A 17797-nucleotide genomic window follows, 5' to 3' on the forward strand; every position below is an offset into this window, starting at 1 on the left:
CGAGCCGTTCCTAGAGAGAGTACAACTTCAATCGACCATATCTCTCCATGGACCGCCCGTACAAAAAAGTGGTCAATTACAAAAATGGAGATCTAGGCTTGTTCTATAAAAATTTATAAAGAGTTCGAACATTTAATTTATTTCTGATATTGTTACATACGGTAAAAGTTAGAAATTTGGTTTTCAAGAGGTTATTGTAAGCAGAAGTCCTGATTCGACCAGTGTGGTGATGGAAGCTTTAATCAAAATTTGGTGGATACTAAAATAATTGATTAATCAAAAATGCTCATACATTTTATTGTAGGTTGTGTATAATTAATTCGATTTAAAAAATTTAACTTTGAAAAAAAAATTCAATTCATTTTTTTTTCGCATATTACAATAATATACCTTATTACAATACCAAAAAATTATTGACCACTTTTTTGTACGGACGGTCTCTAAGGAGATACAGTACTCCGAACCATTTGACATCCAGAAGCGCCAATACCCTAAGAACCGCCCGTACAAAAAAGTGGTCAACTACAAAAATATAGCGCATAATGTTTGCTACAGTACCATCTCACCGTAACCTTACATCTCTTTCCATTTCCATATTTCCAGCTAAAATGGAAAAAGAGGGATTCGCTCGTCTCTTCCACAATTTTGAAAATGTGATCGAGCCAAAGCTCTGCTCAAAATCTGGCACAGTGCCAGCTTACCTAAAAGGGACAATGGTTCGGAATGGGCCAGGGATGTTCAAAATCGGGGATAACGAGTATAAACATTGGTTCGACGGGCTCGGCTACATTCAACGCTACCATTTTGAGGATGGGAAGGTAAGTCTGTCTGTGTGTCCGACTATCCATGTGTCCATTTCCAGATGTACTACTCGGCTCGTTATCTAGAATCCGAGGCCTATCAGAAGAACATGGAGGCGCAGCGAATTGTCGCAGGAAGTTTTGGGACGGCAGCCTTCCCTGATCCATGCAAAACGATTTTCTCGAGATTCTTCTCGAATTTCGTGGCGAGTGATGAGAAGCATGATAACGCGAACGTGGCATTCACACCGGTTGGAGATGGGCTGTATGCGTGTACGGAGACACCACATATGTATCGTGTGGATTTGGACACGTTGAAGACGATGGAACCGGTGAGTGGAGGGCAGAGCTGCGCGGAATTCCGACTAACGACTTCCGACTTCCAACTTCCGAGCTGTTTTTCACTTCCGACTTCCGTTTTGAAAATTTTACTTCCGAATTCCGACTTCCGTTTCGGATGTTTACTTCCGACTTCCGTCATTCCATAATTGTAGAATTTCCGAAAAGTATATTTTGCAGAAATACAAGGAAAAATGGTCTAAAAGGACAGAAAATTGGCTTTTCTTCAGCCAAAAACTAATTTTTCACTAATTTTCGCGAATTTTATGAACTTTTTCTAGGAGTTTTTGAATCTTTGCGAAAAAATCTACTTCCGACTTCCGACTTCCAACTTCCGACTTCCGGGCGTTTTTTCACTTCCGCCTTCCGGCTTCCGGCTTCCGTTTTCAAAATTTTACTTCCGACTTCCGGCTTCCGTTTTAGAAAAAATCACTTCCGCGCAACTCTGGTGGAGGGCTTAAAACACCGAAAATGTTCAAGTCCTATTAGCACGGCACGCTTCTTACAACCGCGCTCTACCGAAACACGTAGAAAATAGTGTGCGAAATTGAAAGACTCAGAAAAAAAGAGACAAGAGCATTTCGGTGGAGCGCAGTTGTAAGAACTGTGCGGGGCTGATAGACCAGAGTTGCATGGAAGGGGAAATTCCTTATCTAGAAGTCAACTATGTCCTTCCTAGACGTTTGGAAACCGGAAGAACTTCTCGAGACCATGAAATTGGGACGTTTTGAAACCACAACGTCCTTTGGTTCCAAACTGTCCGGTTTCAAAATGTCTCATTGCTTAGAAATCGTTTCAAAACCGAATAACCAGATTTTTCATATTCCGAGACGTTTTGAAACCGGTTTTTTTAGTTTTCTAATTTATTGGCTCTAAAGTTTCGGAGTTCCGAAATGGCTCCGTTTTCTATCGACTAGTTTTGAAACGTCCGAATCGAAAAGTCGCACAACATGTAATATCAAAAAAATAGGTGATTTTGAAACCGGGAATTCCTCAATTTCGGAGTTTTTATGGTTTCAAAACGTCCTAGTTTGGAAACGTCTCAAAACCGACAATATTGAAGTCAAGACATTTCGAAAAAAATTAATTTCTTAGGTTCTAAAATGTCTTGGTTCCCGTTTTGGTTGGTTTTGAAGTGTCCCGATTCTGAAATGTTTTGGTTTTTGAATATATGAAGACTAGGGAATTTTAAAACCAGAAAATGTTCAATTCTGGAATTTTCGGTTTCAAAACCGGAAATTATTCTAAAAAGTTCCATATTTTTAAAAGTGAATAGTGTCCAAATGCGTTAAAACTAGAAACTAGAAAACTCTTCGGTTTCAAAAAGTTACGGTTCTGAAACGTCTTGATTTCGAAATGTCCCCCGTTTTAGAACTTTAAAACTGGACACTTCAAAACCGATTCTCTTCCAGGCAGACTTCTCCAAATACGTCTCCCTGCACACCTGCACCGCCCATCAACTCTACGACTCTAACGGCGACATCTACAACATCGGCTCCCGCTTCGGTCCAGACTCCGCCCACGTCTTTACAGTAACCCGTAACCCGAAAACCGCTGAAAAATCAATAAGTGATCACTCATGGGAGCACACATCAATGATCGGTGAGATCAAGTGCTCCGAGGCGTTCTACCCGACATATATGCATTCGTTTGGGATGTCTGAAAATTATTTGATAATGTTCGAGTCGCCGATTCGGATAGACATTAAGAAGTTTGTGATGAGACACTTCATCACAACGACATATCGGGATTGTATGAAGTGGCATGAGGATAAAGACGTCCGGGTGTTCATTATGGATAAGAAAACGGGCGGTCAGTTGAAGATGAAACTGAAAATGGCACCGTTCTTCACTTTCCATCATGCGAACACTTTCGAGAAGGACGGATGTCTGGTTGTGGATTACTGTAGGATGGAGAGGACCGGCAACTTTGATGCGTTGTTAATTGAGAATATGAAGACGGGAGAGTTTCAGAATGTGAGTGAAAATCTGTAGGAAACTAGAGGAAAAAATTTGAAAATCAAATGTCAACTTGTCCACGAGGAGTACACGACAATCATTATGTTATTTGCAATTTTAGGCAGTTAGCAATGGAGCGCAAGTGCAAAACTTTTGAAAATTTCAGTTTTACTGTAGTCACAAATTCTCCGTGTACTCCACGTGGACAAGAACAAAACCAGCCGAAATTTTTTTAACCCGATTTTATGCGATTTTACATAATTTTTACCAGTTTTTTGTGGAAAATACTACAAACTTGTCAGATTTGTTACATTTTCCAATTCAAAGCCTTTAAAAACTCAAAAAATTGGCGAAAATTGGAATAAAATAGAGGAAAATTTGAAAATCAAAATTCAACTTGTCCACGAGGAGTACACGAGGAGTACACGACTTTTTTCAAACTTTTCGAGTTTTTAGCAGATTATCAATAGAGCGCATTTGCGGCAAGGTCAAAATGTGAAGATTTTGATTACTATAGTCACTAATTTTCCGTGTACTCCACGTGGACAAGACCAAAATCTGTGAAAATAGTTTGAAGACGATTTTGACAATTTTTTTGAAAAAGATCGGTTTTTAACAAATTTTTACATTTTCCCACTTAAAAATAAACAAAACACACAAAAATCGATGAAAATTGAGTAGAACAGCAAGAAGTTAAACTTGTCCACGTGGAGTACAAAAGTGTCTTTCTCTGCGTCTCTCAATTTTCAGTGCTGTCTTGCCGGTTTATGATTAAAATTACAGTAATCTAACTTTTGGACATCCGGACATCTGAACAGACAGACAGACAGACACGCGGACATCCGGACTTATAGAAAACTTAAGGGTAGTAGGTTGGGGCAACACGCTAGTTGACAACTTGAGTTTGAGCACTAAAATTTACCCAAACTTTGGAGCCGAATTTCTCAAAACTGGAAAGGCCACTGCAAAAACTGAATATAGATTCGGAATCAGGGAAACGTCAGCTTTCCGGTGATATATATCATGTTGTGTATCTCCAACCATTGTGTGAGCCATTCCCTAGTTAGAAAACTTAAGTGTCGAAAGACTTTCTGGCGATAGCCTATGAGTTAGATATTCCGACATCCGGACAAACAGACATCCGGACATCCGGACATCCGGACACCCGGACACACCGACAGACACTTTACCTTATCTTTGATCTTTCCAGGACCCCAACTTCCTGCCCTACCTCACCCGTCTCATCATCCCATTGTCGATCCCAGAAGGTGCTCAGCCAGGGGATAACCTTCTGAAATCGTTGGATTGGACTAGTGGATGCTCTGCAATTTTACAGGAGAACGGGGAAATACGGTTGAAAGAAAAGAGGGCCTGTGATATTTGTGAGTTAATTAAGGAAAATTTTTTTTTGAAATTTTTTTTTCAATCTTTTTGTTTTTAGCCATGGAATTCCCGCGCTATCACTGGGAGAAGATCAATATGCAAGAGTACAAATATGTCTACGGCTCGAGTGTATTGGGCACCCAAAAATCTGAAGACCTTCCCGGTATCGTGAAGGCGGATCTGGCGAACGGCCGGCATAAGGTGTGGCGACGTGAGAATGTTCAACAAGTGTGTGGGGAGCCGATTTTTGTACCCGATCCGGATGGTGTGGAGGAAGATGATGGTAAGCAGCAAAAAATAAGTAAAAATTCCAGAAAAAACAAAAAAATTTGGTGAAATTCGGTTGAAATTGACAAAAATAAAGGAAAACATTTGAAAATCAAATTTCAACTTGTCCACGAGGAGTACACGAGGAGTACACGACTTTTATCAAACTTTTCAAGTTTTTAGCAGATTATCAATAGAGCGCAATTGCAGCAACGTCCAAATTTAGAAACTTTGATTACTTTAGTTCCTAATTGTTAGTGTACTCCAAGTGGACAAGACCAAAAACTGTTAAAAATTGTTTTAAGCCGATTTTATGCAATTTTGGATAATTTTCAACGTTTTTTTTTAAAAAATACATTACATTTATCTGACTTGTTACAATTTTCAGTATACAATCTTTTCTAAAAACTCAAAAAAATGCCAAATTAGACGAAAATGAAAGAAAAACATTAAAAATAAATTTCAACTTGTCCACGAGGAGTACACGACTTTTATCATACATTTTTGATTTTTTCCCAAATTGTCAATAGAGCGCACCTGCAACAAAGTAAAAAAAACAACGTTTTTGATTGGAACTGATATTCCGTGTACTCCATGCGGAAAAGACAAAAACCGGTCGAAAATTGTTTTAATCCAATTTTGTCCGATTTTCGACTGAAAAATATCAATTTTTACTAAATTTTTACACTTTTCCACCTAAAAAATGCAAAAAAAAACACAAAAAATAAGTAAAACAGCAAAATACCATCAAGGTCGAACTTGTCCACGTGGAGTACACCAGTCTTTCTCTGCGTCTCTCAATTTTCAGTGCTCTCTTGCCTGTCTACAGTAATCTAACGTTTTTGGCATTCGGACACCCGGCAGACATCCGGACAGACAGACAGACACACTGCAAGCGCGCTCTAATGAAGAGACACAGATTTTCAAAAGAGTTCAATGGAGCGCAATTGCGAAAACCTAGGCACTACAGTAACCCATATATTTTTCAGGAATCCTCATCGTACCCGTCATGACAATTTCCGATGGTCAACGCCCATTCGTGCTCATCCTAGACGCTCGAAATATCACAGAAATCGCCAGATTCACTATTCCAGAAGCCAGAATTCCGTTGGGATTCCATGCGTTTTATCAAGGACGACCGGGAATTTAAGTTTCGTTTTGTTTTGAATTTTAATTTTTGACACCTAACATTTTTTTCGACATTCCAATTTTTTTTGTAAATTACCGTAAAAACTATATTAGAGCGACATGTCGCTCTATTTTTCAATCGCCTCTCAGAAAAATTTTGTGGTTTCAGAAACTCATAAAAGTTAAACTGAAAAAACTGTTTTGAAAGTTCTATTTGTTGATCTAGAGGATACTATTAACGCTGCTTCTAATCAGAAGCAAGAAAATACACTGGGATAATCATATTCATGAATCCTGAGTTTAGGTGGGTGTCGTTCTATTAGAGGTGTCGTTCTATTAAAGGTGTCGCTCTAATACAGTTTTTACGGTAAACATTTTTCCAATCTTTTTGTTTCGCCTGTATTAAAACTTTGAGACCTTTCAAAACCAGACATTTGGAAACCGTAAATGCTAAATGCCTCAATTTTGAAACGTCCCAGAACAACAAATACAAAAGTACCGTTCTGTTGTGTTCTTTATTACTCGTTTCCTTCTTTTATTTTCTATTAGGGTGACTTGTAGTCTCACTTCTCAATTATCATACGGAGAAATAAAATAGATTTTTGTGGAGCCAAGTTTTTATGAGTTTTGCTTTTTATTATGGAGGTAATTGGCCGGGTTTTATGGGCGGGGCCATATTAGTATGTCTATTTTTATACAAGCTTGTTATACAGTACCGCTCAAAAGTATAATAAGTTTTGCCTTTTTTAGTTGAAAACGCCAAACTTTGAGATTGTGTCAAGGTAAAACCAGACTTGCAAAATTCCGGGCCGGGCCGAGAAAGCTCCGGCCCGGCCCGGCCCGGTTGGCCCGGATTTGAATTTTTGAACTTTTTTCACTACAATTTTTTGTCCAAACATTTATTTTCTGAAAATTTTTCATATTTTTCCTCAAGTATTGTCGAAATAAAAAAAGTGATACCCGGTGTTTGCGGACTTAATGCAAAATTATTAAAATTAGCATTAAGTCCGCAAACACCGGGTATCACTTTTTTTATTTCGACAATATACTTTTCAAAAACCTTCGAAACCTACAAAAATTTGTTTTTAAGAAATATTTTTCAAAAAAAATCGGGAAATTTTCGAAAAAAATATTTGAATTTTTTTCAGTACTGAACTTCCGGGCCGGGCCGGGCCGGGCCCTAGAAATTTTCATTCTGGCCCGGCCCGTTGCAAGTTTGGGTAATACTTGTTGTCCCATCAAGTAGATTTTTGATGGATCGTACAAATCAAAAGTAGAGCTCCATTTTTGTAGTTGACAACTTTTTTGTATGGACACTCCCTAGCAAGTCACATATCGACAAAGTAATTTCTACCTTAAATCGACCAATTTCAGTGCAAAATAGTGCGAATTTTGAGCTGTCGTCTTAAAATGACCATAACTTTCTAAGGAGAGTCCGTACAAAAAAGTTGTCAACTACAAAAATGAAGTTCTACTTTTGATTTGTATGAGCCATTAAAAATCTACTTGATGGGACAATCAGTATTACCATGACACACTCTCAAAGTTTGGCGTTTTCAACAGAAAAAGGCAAAACTTAATATACTTTTGAGCGGTACTGTATATTGATTTCTAAATATTTCTTTGTCTTCACTTTCTCACGGGGAAGAATATGGGAGACCTTATTAAGTTAGCTAGGGAAGGTCATGGACTCGGTCTGGAGTTATGGACCTATATAATTTGAAAGCTGAGAAAAAAATGCTGATTCCAAATGTATATTCAGTTTTTGCCCTCGAGACCTGGTATTCAAAAAAAACAATGTCAAAGTTCGGAAAAATGACAAATTATTGCCTTTCTGACACGCGAAAAATGTTTTTAAATTTTTTGCGATTTTTGCGCGTTAAAAAGGCAATAATTTGTCATTTTTCCAAACATTGACCTTGTTTTTTCTCGAATACCAGGCCTCGAGGGCAAAAACTGAATATATATTTGGAATCAGCGTTTTCTCAGCTTTCAAATAATATAGGTCACGACCCATAACTCCAGACCGAGTACATGACCTTCCCTAATTAGTGTTCTAAAACTCCTACTGTAAGTCTTGATCTTAAAACTCTTGTGCATCCTGAAAATACCAAGTTAGAAGCATCTTTTAGAGTTATCATCTTTACGGTTGGCACTGTGTGCTCTTCTCAACAAGTATTTAAAGTTGTTTGAGTTTCTAGACTCACCTCTGTGTGTCACTCTGTTGCTGCGTTGACCTACCTGGGTACGCGCACATTTCTCACCGCTGATTTGTCAATCTATTTCATTTTTTATATTTAACCTCATCTTAGATTTTCCGACCCATTTTTATTTTTTTCTTGGGTTTGTAGTGCATTTCTGCCGTGTGGCGTTCGAATAAAAGACTTTTCCTCACAATCTGAGTTTAGGTTCTAATTTGTGTCGAAAGAGGATTTGGCATAATTTATAGTGGCTTTTTAAAAATTGTATTGTTGATCTTGCTGTGATTGTGCATTTCTCGTTGTTTTTAGCTAGGACTGTCTGCGAGTTCCCTCTGACCTTTTAGAGTTTGTTACTGTATTCTAAGCATTCTTAAGGAGCCTTCGGACATTTTGAGAACCTAGAGCGTCCAGAGTATCCCAAAACATCTTGAGCAACCTACGCATAATGAGAATCTTTAAAATCCTTCTGATTCTCTTTCTGGCCATTCTCAGATTTCTGAGATCCTTGAGCATTCTAAACCTCATTCTAATCATTCTGAACATCGTAGACAAAACTCCAAATTCTGACAAACTGACGTCTTCTGCTTCTCCTGCTCCTTCTAAAACAGATTTTTGTAGTGGTCCCGCCCGGAATCAGAATCCAATCATCATCATCATCCAAGTTATAGTGCACCTCGTCATTTTGTCCTTCTCTCTCAAATCTATATTTAATTCGTTTTCCCCCCTTCTCTGCTTTTCAAAAAGAACAGAGACGTCACCTTTTCTTCGAAATTTAGGATTTCAGAATAGAGACACACCGCCGCACCCATTCACCTACTTAGAATATGAATTAGGGGGGGGGGGAGGGCTATGAGATTAAGAATTTCGTTAATGTGCTACTGGTTCAAGAAATAGAGGCAGGCGGACAAGAACATGGGTAGTTTTCAAATGGCAATCCAAAATTTAGAATCATGAAGAGTGATAGATAAAAAGGATCTCAGTCCGCCCCCTTTTTTTGCAAGTTTGCCGCATGGTTAGGTTTTAAAAAGGTTTTAAAGTCAGAATATAAGAATGTTCAAAAGTTTTACTCCACATTTCTAGATACCGTAAAAACTGTATTTTCGTTGTTTTTTCATTAATTTTTCATGTTTTTTCTTCTGATTTCACTTTTATTCGCATAAATCGAACCTGACTGACTTTTAGAACTTCATTCGAAAAATAAAACGACAGCCTCTAGTAGAACGACAACAAAAACCTGTATATCTATATATCTCTAAAATGCTGAAGACGTGAGGATTCTGAATTTGAATTCAGAATTTGGTTGGACAGAGATACAAAGATTTCAGTAAAGGAGTCTAAGTGTATTTTACTCCTAGACAATATATGGAAATGTATCCAGAATTCTCATGACGTCAGCTCTCCAGACATATTACCTTTTTGAGTCGGTACTCAGCGGAATCTGGTGACATTGCTAGGATCCTGAATCCGTTTTTCTCAAGTTCCACTGAATCGGAGCAAGTGGTAATTAATATCAATAAAAAGCTGAAGTCGTGAGGATTCTGAATCTGTTTTCAAATTTTTATGAAGATGGAAAACAACTGAGATACAGCCGCTTTTAGATCCCCCGATCTGAAATTTTCCAACACTTTTCGTTCAAAGTGATGTAATCTTTTCATATTTTTTCTGAAAGGAGTATGGAGGATTACTGATAAACAATATATATATATATATATATATAGAAAAAGAATAGATTGTGGGCTGAGAATGCTGAGAAGCAAGACGAGAAAGGAGGGATAAGCCATGGGAAAATTACTCGCCAGCTTTTCTTTTCTTCTTTTTTTCCAGAGTTTTATTGGGATTTTTTGACATGATTTTGAACTTTTTTATCATATTGATTTGTGGTCACATGGCACTTTTTGTGTTGGACGAAATTCTGCAAAATTTCAGATCGGGGATCTGAGAACAGCTATTTTCCATCTTTATAAGAATTTGAAAACAAATTCAGAATCCTCATGACGTCAGATTTCCACTCATATCAGTTATCACTGGCTCCGATTCTGCTGAATTTGAGGAAAACGGATTCAGGATCTTCCTGATGACGTCAACTAGCAATTTCACCCAATTCCGCTGAGTAGCGACTCAAAATTGCTATATGTTTGGAAAGCTGACGTCATGAGGATTCTGAATCTGTTTTCTAATATTGTCTAGGAGCAAAATAAAGCGAGATACACGAGTTCTAGGACTCCTCGGCTGAAATTGAATTCTGAATACAGATTCAGAATCCCCAGCTTTCTAGACATATAAATTTTCGATTTTTATGTTGAACAAATTCCAACTAATTATATGTTCAGCACAGCATATGATTATCTAGAAAATGTTGAATAAAACTTTTGAGCATTCTTTTGAATCGAAATTTGAAATCTTTTTAAAACCTAACCATGCGGCAAACTTGCAAAAAAGTGGGCGGAGCTTAGCTATACCTAACTTCTCTGAAAACATCATGAAATACTATTTGCATATACAGGTAACTAATTAATGTCTAAAACTCCAAATTCAAAATATTCCTGGCTACAAGTGTTTGCACTTTTTCCCCTTAAAATTGGAGCCAAATCGAAATTCGAAAATTCAAAAAATCAGAACTTTTATAGTTCTAATCTCTTATTTATTTCACCAAAATGTGATTTAAAAGTGCATTTTATCATGCCACGCCCCCTTTTTTGGAACATTCGCGATTCTTTTACATAGTTCTTGATTTCATTCATTTTTCAGCAATTTTAACCGGCAAAATTGCAAAAAAGTGGGCGTGGCTTGCGGTACTAAGATCTTTTTTATCTCAGACATCTGCAATCAGTCAGGTGAAAAAAGAATACATTCCATCCCCCTACTACACTACTGATCCGGTCTAGTGAGCAGATCAGAACATTATTTGATGCTGAATTTTTGGTTTTTTAGAAATGGAAATTTTGGAAGTTACTATTATGACTAGAAAGCTGAAGACGTGAGGATTCTGAATCTGGTTTCAAATTTTGTCTAAGAGAAAAATGAAGCGAGATATACAAGTCTGTAGTGTTTAGGCTCCAAACCCGTGTATCTCTGTCCATTTTTATCCCAGCCGAATTCTGAATACAGATTTAGAATCCCCCACGTCTTCAGCTTTCTAGACATATATATCCGACCAACGTCGAATTTCTAGGCCAATTTTCTTCGGTTATTTCACTGACCCAACTTTCCGGCGCTCACGTTCAGCGGGTTATGAACCGAATTAAAAAATTCTTGAAGTATTAAAATAAACTCGCCGAAACGCATACACTATGTGTCACCACTGTGTTGCCGCGTTGACCTACAGGTACGCGCGCGCGTTTTTCTCGGTTTCCCTTCCCCGATTCATTTGTGTGGTTCGATCATTTTCATCGCGTTTTGCGCACAGTTGACTTCTGACGCTTTTTCCGTCGAGCTGATGCATTAAATGTAGATTTTTGGAGTTTAATGATTCTTCTACAAAAGTGATGCTTTAGTGAGTATTAGAGTTGTACGGAAGTAAACTCGGAAGTTAGACGGAAGTGAGTTTTATTTCGACAATATGGAACGATCTTCAAAAATATGAAGTTAATATGTAGTATTGATGGTATTACTACCCTTCGAGCATTAAAAATTCCAAAAGTTTTCTTATCCCTTACCAGTGGACCTGAAAAAGTCTTCATTTCCGACTTCCGACTTCCGGGTTTCAAATTCGGCTGCTTTTTCGGGTCTACTGGTAGAGGATAAGAAAAATTTCGGATTTTTTAATGCTCGAAGGGTAGTAATACCGTCAATACAACATAATAACTTCATATTTTTGAAGTTCGTTTCATATTGTCGAAATAAAACTCACTTCCGTCTAACTTCCGAGTTTACTTCCGCACAACTCTGGTGAGTACCCTTTTAAAAATATGGGCATTTTGATAGAATTTCTGAACTCCAACATTCTCTAATCCTCCCAGACATTTTTTCGAAATCCTTTCAATTTCTACTAATAAGTCTATCATATAAAAAGAGCCATTCACATTTTCATATCATAAAAAAGTGAACTAATCCCCCTCCTATATCCGATTGATATATGTAAACAAATTGATAAAGGGATCACCACCACTCCATTCTTCTCAATAATCTCTCCTCACTTTTTTTGGTGACTTCCAGACATCATTCTTTCGTAGTTTGGAAAAGAAACGAAAAATCTGAAATTTTTTCATGAAACCTATAATTAGTATGTATAGCCACTCTGAAACCAGTAATTTCCAAAAAATGTTTATCATTTTCTGCGGAATTTTTGTTGGAAATCAAGAAATTTTTGGTTTTTTGAAAATTTTCTATTTGGAAGACATCTGGATACACAGACACATAGGCCTTACTCAAGTCAGTTAGCTTGTCTGTCTGTCTGTCTGTCCGAATGTCCGGATGTCTGCAACATTGCATTTTGCAAAAAATAGTGTTTCTAAGCCAAGGGATTCCTTAAGAACTTTGAAATCGTCGGTTTCTTTAAAACATTTTTTCTCGAATATTTTTTTCCAGAATTGAATTGTGGTGGCCGAGTTTTTTGGGGAAATTGGGAATCTACTGGACATTCTATGCCCTATTAAATTTTGAAATCCCGCTAAAACAACTTTTCCAAAAAACATTTTTCATTCTTAGTGCTGCTCCAAAATGCCTCGGTTTCGAAGTGTCCCGGTTGCCAAAAGTTTTGAGTCCTTGTATATTCCAGTCCCTGATTCTAAGTCTGGACATCCGGACACACCGACACACAGACAGACAGAACATTCAGCAAATCCAATGTACGGCTTCCTCTGAAATGTTGTAGCTAAAGAGTTCTCAGATAAGGATTCCCCCTTTTTTAGTGAATTTTCTTTTCCTCCCGGTCAGAATTGCATCATTATATGTAAACATGTATGTATGTGTAGACATGACGCCACAATTTGTTCGTCTGAATTTCTGGAAATTTGGTTTTAAGGTAAATTGTCAATAGAGCGACCACGTTCTAGCAATGTCATTTTCTGAAGCAACCGCGCTCCATAGGCATTTTCCAATTGTCAACAGAGCGCATTTAGTCACCTTCACTTTATGTTATTCAACCGTGCTCTACTGAAACAACTAGATTGTCAATAGAGTGCACTTAACCGTCTGGAGGCCATGTTTTAACAAAGTAAGGTTCTAAAGCAACCACGCTCAATAGGCCTTTTCCAATTGTCAACAGAGCGCACTTAATCGCTTTAAAACCGTATTTCAACACAAAATAAGCTCCTTTGAAATGAGGTCATCTGAATAAGAGCCCACCATCCTTTTCACATCTTCCTTCCCCGTCTTACCCGTGTAGAAAATCGAGAAAAAGGAGAAGAGAGAGTGAGGAGAAACGACTCAAACTAATGAGCCATTCGATTCGAATCGAGAGAATATCCCCCCTTCTCCGTTTTCTACTTTTTCTTTTTTCCGTCTTGAGAAAATGTCGGCGATCTGAATTTGCCTGAAGCTGAAGACGTGAGAATTCTGAATCCGCTGCTTTCAAAATTTTAATTAGGATCATTAGAACTGAGTTACATGACTTTTACTCAGGTATTTTTGGACATGGGTTGGGCAACGAGACTTTCGATTGGGCCATATGGCCCGTGAATAGGGCACAGTGCCCGCAAAAAGGTCCACATGGCCCAGTGGGCACTAGTTGGGCACAGATTGGGCCACAGGTTGAGAGATAGGAAATACTTGGCGGATGTGGTCTAGAAATTCGACGTTGGCCGGATATATATGACTAGAACGCTGAAGACGTGAGGATTCTGGATCCGCTTTCAAATTTTGCTTTGGATTCCAAAGGCGCGAGATACATAGTCTAAAAGTGTTGAGATTTTCCTGTGTATCTCAGTCAATTTTGATTCTAACCAAGATTTGAAACCGGATTCAGAATTCTCGCGTCTTCAGCTTTCCAGTGACACCACTTTAACTGAAATCGCTTGATTTGAGAGGCAAATACTGCCAATTCAGTAAAATTGACCTGTAATTTAGGCTCAGGGGCACTTTAAAACTAGACTGTTAAGAACTGGGACATTTCAAAACCTGACCAAACAATAAAATTTAAATTAATTGTCAAAAAATGCCGAGTTTTGGCCGGATTCCAGTGTGTCTGGTTACAAATTGTCCCCGTTTCAATGTGTCCCGGTTTTGAAGTGTCTTAGTTCTAGTTTCAAAACGTCTCAAGATCAAAAATTTCGAAATGTCCGGTTTCAGTACGTCCCGGAGTAGTTTTTCATGTCATTTTTTTTTGACATCGGTGCTGGGAATGCCGTTTTACAACTATTTTGTGTGAAAATGTCCGGTTTTAGAACGTCCTGGAGGTTAGAACATAACCCTGCCATTCTCATATAGCTACGTGATTTTTAGGTAAAAATTATCATTTTTGGAAGATTTTCAGCCAAGAAACCAACAACTTTGACTCAAAATTGTACTGTTTTTGGCTAAAAAACCCCAAAAAAGTTCCGGACGTTTTGAAACCAAGACATTTCGCAACCGAGCCGTTCTCCGATAACGAGAACATTTCTTTTCAGAAGACGTTGAGGTCTTCAGATGAAAAGAAACAAAAAAAGGAGCATCTGTCATTCAAAAAAGTGCTCTCCTCGAAAAACGGGCGGTCGTTTCGATTTTCATTCTCGTTTCATCTCGTGGCTCTCTCTTCGCGGATATCTCTCTCTTCTAGTTTCCCCCTCTCACGTCTTCTGAATACTCTCGTCTTTTTTTCTTCTTTCTCTTTTTTTTTTTCGTTTTTCTCCCCATTCGAGACAGAAGAGACTTAGAAAGGAAAACTAAGTTTTCTTTTATTTATTTTTGAATAAGTTTTCTATTTTTCTAGAATTGAGCATACACATACATCACTGTCTAGTTTGGACATGAACTTTGGGAAAATTATTTCGAAATTTTATATCTTTGATATATAAAATGAATTCGGAGATAATCTTAAATCAGAGCTTAGTTTGGATTCATCAGATTCAGATTACCTGGAAAGTAGTCTCTTTTTTTCGATTTTGAAAGCGTTGTGCCTCATTTTATGAAACTAGTCTGGGGCACCTTAGACGCGTTTTCAGTTTGAAACGTTCGGCATTTGCTTTTCGTATTAAACCCAAAGTATCTGGCGTGTCATTGACCTCATTTTGAAATTCTTTTTCTCATACTTGCAACGGGCCGGGCCGGGCCGGGCCGTGACGAGAATTTCCAAGGCCCGGCCCGGCCCGAGGCCCGGCCTGGCCCGAAGGCCCGGCTGAAGAATTTGAACTGAAATTTTGAACGAAAATTTGAATTTTTTGAATTTTTTCCCAAAAATGTCGAGTTTCTGACTATACTTCAGAATTCAATCAAAAGATAGTTATGCGTCAAAAAATTGAAATTTTTAATGTAAAATTTCAAAAAATTTCAAAAAATTTGGTAAAAAATAGGTACCTTTTTTTGAAGCCGGGCCTTCGGGCCGGGCCGGGTCTTCGGGCCTTGCCGGGCCGGGCCGTAAATTTGCAAGTAAGCTTTTTCTGAGTTTCTGAGCGTCTCAATGTTCGCGTGTTTTGATATTGGGACGTTTTGAAACTAAGACACTTAGAAACCAGGACATTTTCCAACCAGGCACGTTTGAAACCGGTCAAAACTCGTCAATTATTTGTCATGTTTTAAAATGTCTCGGTTTTAAACTGTCTCAGTTTCAAAACCGTCTTGATTTTGACTCTGTTTGTCCGGATTTTTCGAATCTTTCCGCTTTTCATTATGAAAATAAATTATTTATCAAAAATTGCACCTGTCTCCCCTATTTTTTTCTCACAACATGTTCTTTCTTATTTTATTTATAATCGAAAAAATGAAATTGGATTTCTCTTTCATTTCTTTCCTTTTTTTTTGAAAATAATTCCAATGATTTATAGAAATAGGCGCTAAAAAAGAGGAGCCCAAACTGGATTCTTCACCGTCGACATCAGCGAAAAATGGCACGATGGAATGCGAAAAAAAGGGGAAGAAAGAAAGGAGGACGAGGTGGGTTACTAGGATTCTGGAGAGATTCTGGAGGATTCAGAAGATTCTTGCATTGCAGTATTTGGAATCAGGAGATGCTGAAGAAGACGAGGAAGATGGGAAGGGAAACCAAGTAGTAAGTTTTTTAAATTTTAAAATTCCTGGACATCCGGACACATACATAGAAGCATATTTACATGATGTATGTTGAGATTGATGGGAATACATAGTTGCCTCAAAAACAGTTTCTAGTGGCTTCGAAATTTCCAGGTTTCTAGATGTTTGGTTTGCACGAAACAGTTCTAAAACGGCATACCCAGTCAACAACGACGTTACAAGCTACTCCGGGACGGTTCGAAACCGACGTTTCGGAATTTTGATGATTTTGAAGATCTCAGCTTCAAAATGTCTCAGATACATACAGTACCGCTCAAAAGTATATTAAGTTTTGCCTTTTTTAGTTGAAAATGCCCAACTTTAAGAGTGTGCCATAGTGAAACTAACTGTCCCACAAAATAACTTATTTTGGGATCAAACAGATCAACAATAAAACTAAATTTTTGTAGTTGACAACGAAGTAATTTCTCCCTCAAATCGACTCTTTTCAGTGCAAAACTGTGCGATTTTTGAGCTGTCGTCTTAAAATGACCATAACTCTCTAGGGAGTGTCCGTACAAAAAAATGGTCAACTACAAAAATAAAGCTCTACTTTTGATCTGTACAATCCATTAAAATCTACTTGATGGGACAATAAGTATAACCCTGACACAATCTCAAAGTCGGACCTTTTCAACGGAAAAAAGCCAAAACTTAATATACTTTTGAGTGCTACTGCATATGTACAGTGTACAGAAACATTTTGTTGAATTTTCAAAGGTATTATTCATGATGCTCCTATCAGTCAGATTTTGAACGTTTTTCAAAACAGGGGTACCGTAAAAACTGTATTAGAGCGACGGCTTTATAACGTCTAACCATCATTTAGTCACAGGATGGCTAGTCGTTAATGTACCGCGGGCAGGGACCAAGTGCCGAAAAACGCAAAAATGCTCAAAAAAATCATTCTAGCTCGGCCATTAACGACTAGCTATCCGGCCCGTGGTATATCACAGACATGGAATTATATTAGAGGGATAGAACTCGACAAGATCTACATTTTGGTATATTCTTCAGCTCACTATACTGAGTTTCAAAAAAGTTACGCGCCGGCCCCTTTCGGACAGGTTGACAAATGTACTATCAACTCATTTCAGCACCGGTATCGCCGCAATGTTGGCACCACTCAACTGTCCGATTCCATCGAGTTCAGATGAGGAAGAGGAGGACGATGCGAAAAAGGAAGAAGAAGAAGATGAGCTACACAAGAAATCAAAGAAAGAAGAAGATGTTCCAGAGAAAAAGGTTAAAGAAGAGGAAAAGGAAGAACCAAAGGAGGACAAGGAGAAGGAAAACGCCTCAGAACCACCTGAAAAGTGAGTTTTTGGAGGATTTTTCGAACTTTTCAGCAATTTTTTTTGATCCCTGAACTCCTCTTGCCTCTAACATTCATAATCTAACTTCTCTCATCTTCCCCCTTTAAAAAGAAACATCAAACTTGTCACATTTCTATTTTTTTCTCTTCTCTTTTGATGTTTTCCCACCGAGATTAGCTTGTTCCTCGTTATTTTTTCTTGCAGAGTTTTCAAGGACTTTTTAGTTAGTTCAACTAGTTTTTTTTTCTTTTTTTGCTTGAATT

General features: G+C 38.0%; 2 protein-coding genes across 2 annotated transcripts; both read left to right on the forward strand.

The window, feature by feature from the left end:
* Nucleotides 1-608: 608 nt before the first annotated feature.
* On the forward strand, nt 609-5897 carry GCK72_004006 (uncharacterized protein; the record flags this gene model as incomplete). The annotated part of the gene is made up of 6 exons (XM_053724401.1): nt 609-818; nt 863-1132; nt 2552-3115; nt 4308-4479; nt 4539-4763; nt 5737-5897. 6 exons carry the CDS (start codon nt 609-611, stop codon nt 5895-5897), a joined length of 1602 nt encoding a protein of 533 aa, XP_053588595.1.
* A 10137-nt stretch (nt 5898-16034) lies between these two features.
* GCK72_004007 (uncharacterized protein) lies at nt 16035-17538 on the forward strand (the record flags this gene model as incomplete). The annotated part of the gene is made up of 2 exons (XM_053724402.1): nt 16035-16198; nt 17316-17538. The coding sequence occupies 2 exons, from the start codon at nt 16035-16037 to the stop codon at nt 17536-17538; spliced, it is 387 nt and encodes a 128-aa protein (XP_053588596.1).
* Nucleotides 17539-17797: the final 259 nt, after the last annotated feature.

This window comes from Caenorhabditis remanei, chromosome II (genome assembly GCF_010183535.1).
Source record: "Caenorhabditis remanei strain PX506 chromosome II, whole genome shotgun sequence".
NCBI lineage: Eukaryota > Metazoa > Nematoda > Chromadorea > Rhabditida > Rhabditidae > Caenorhabditis > Caenorhabditis remanei.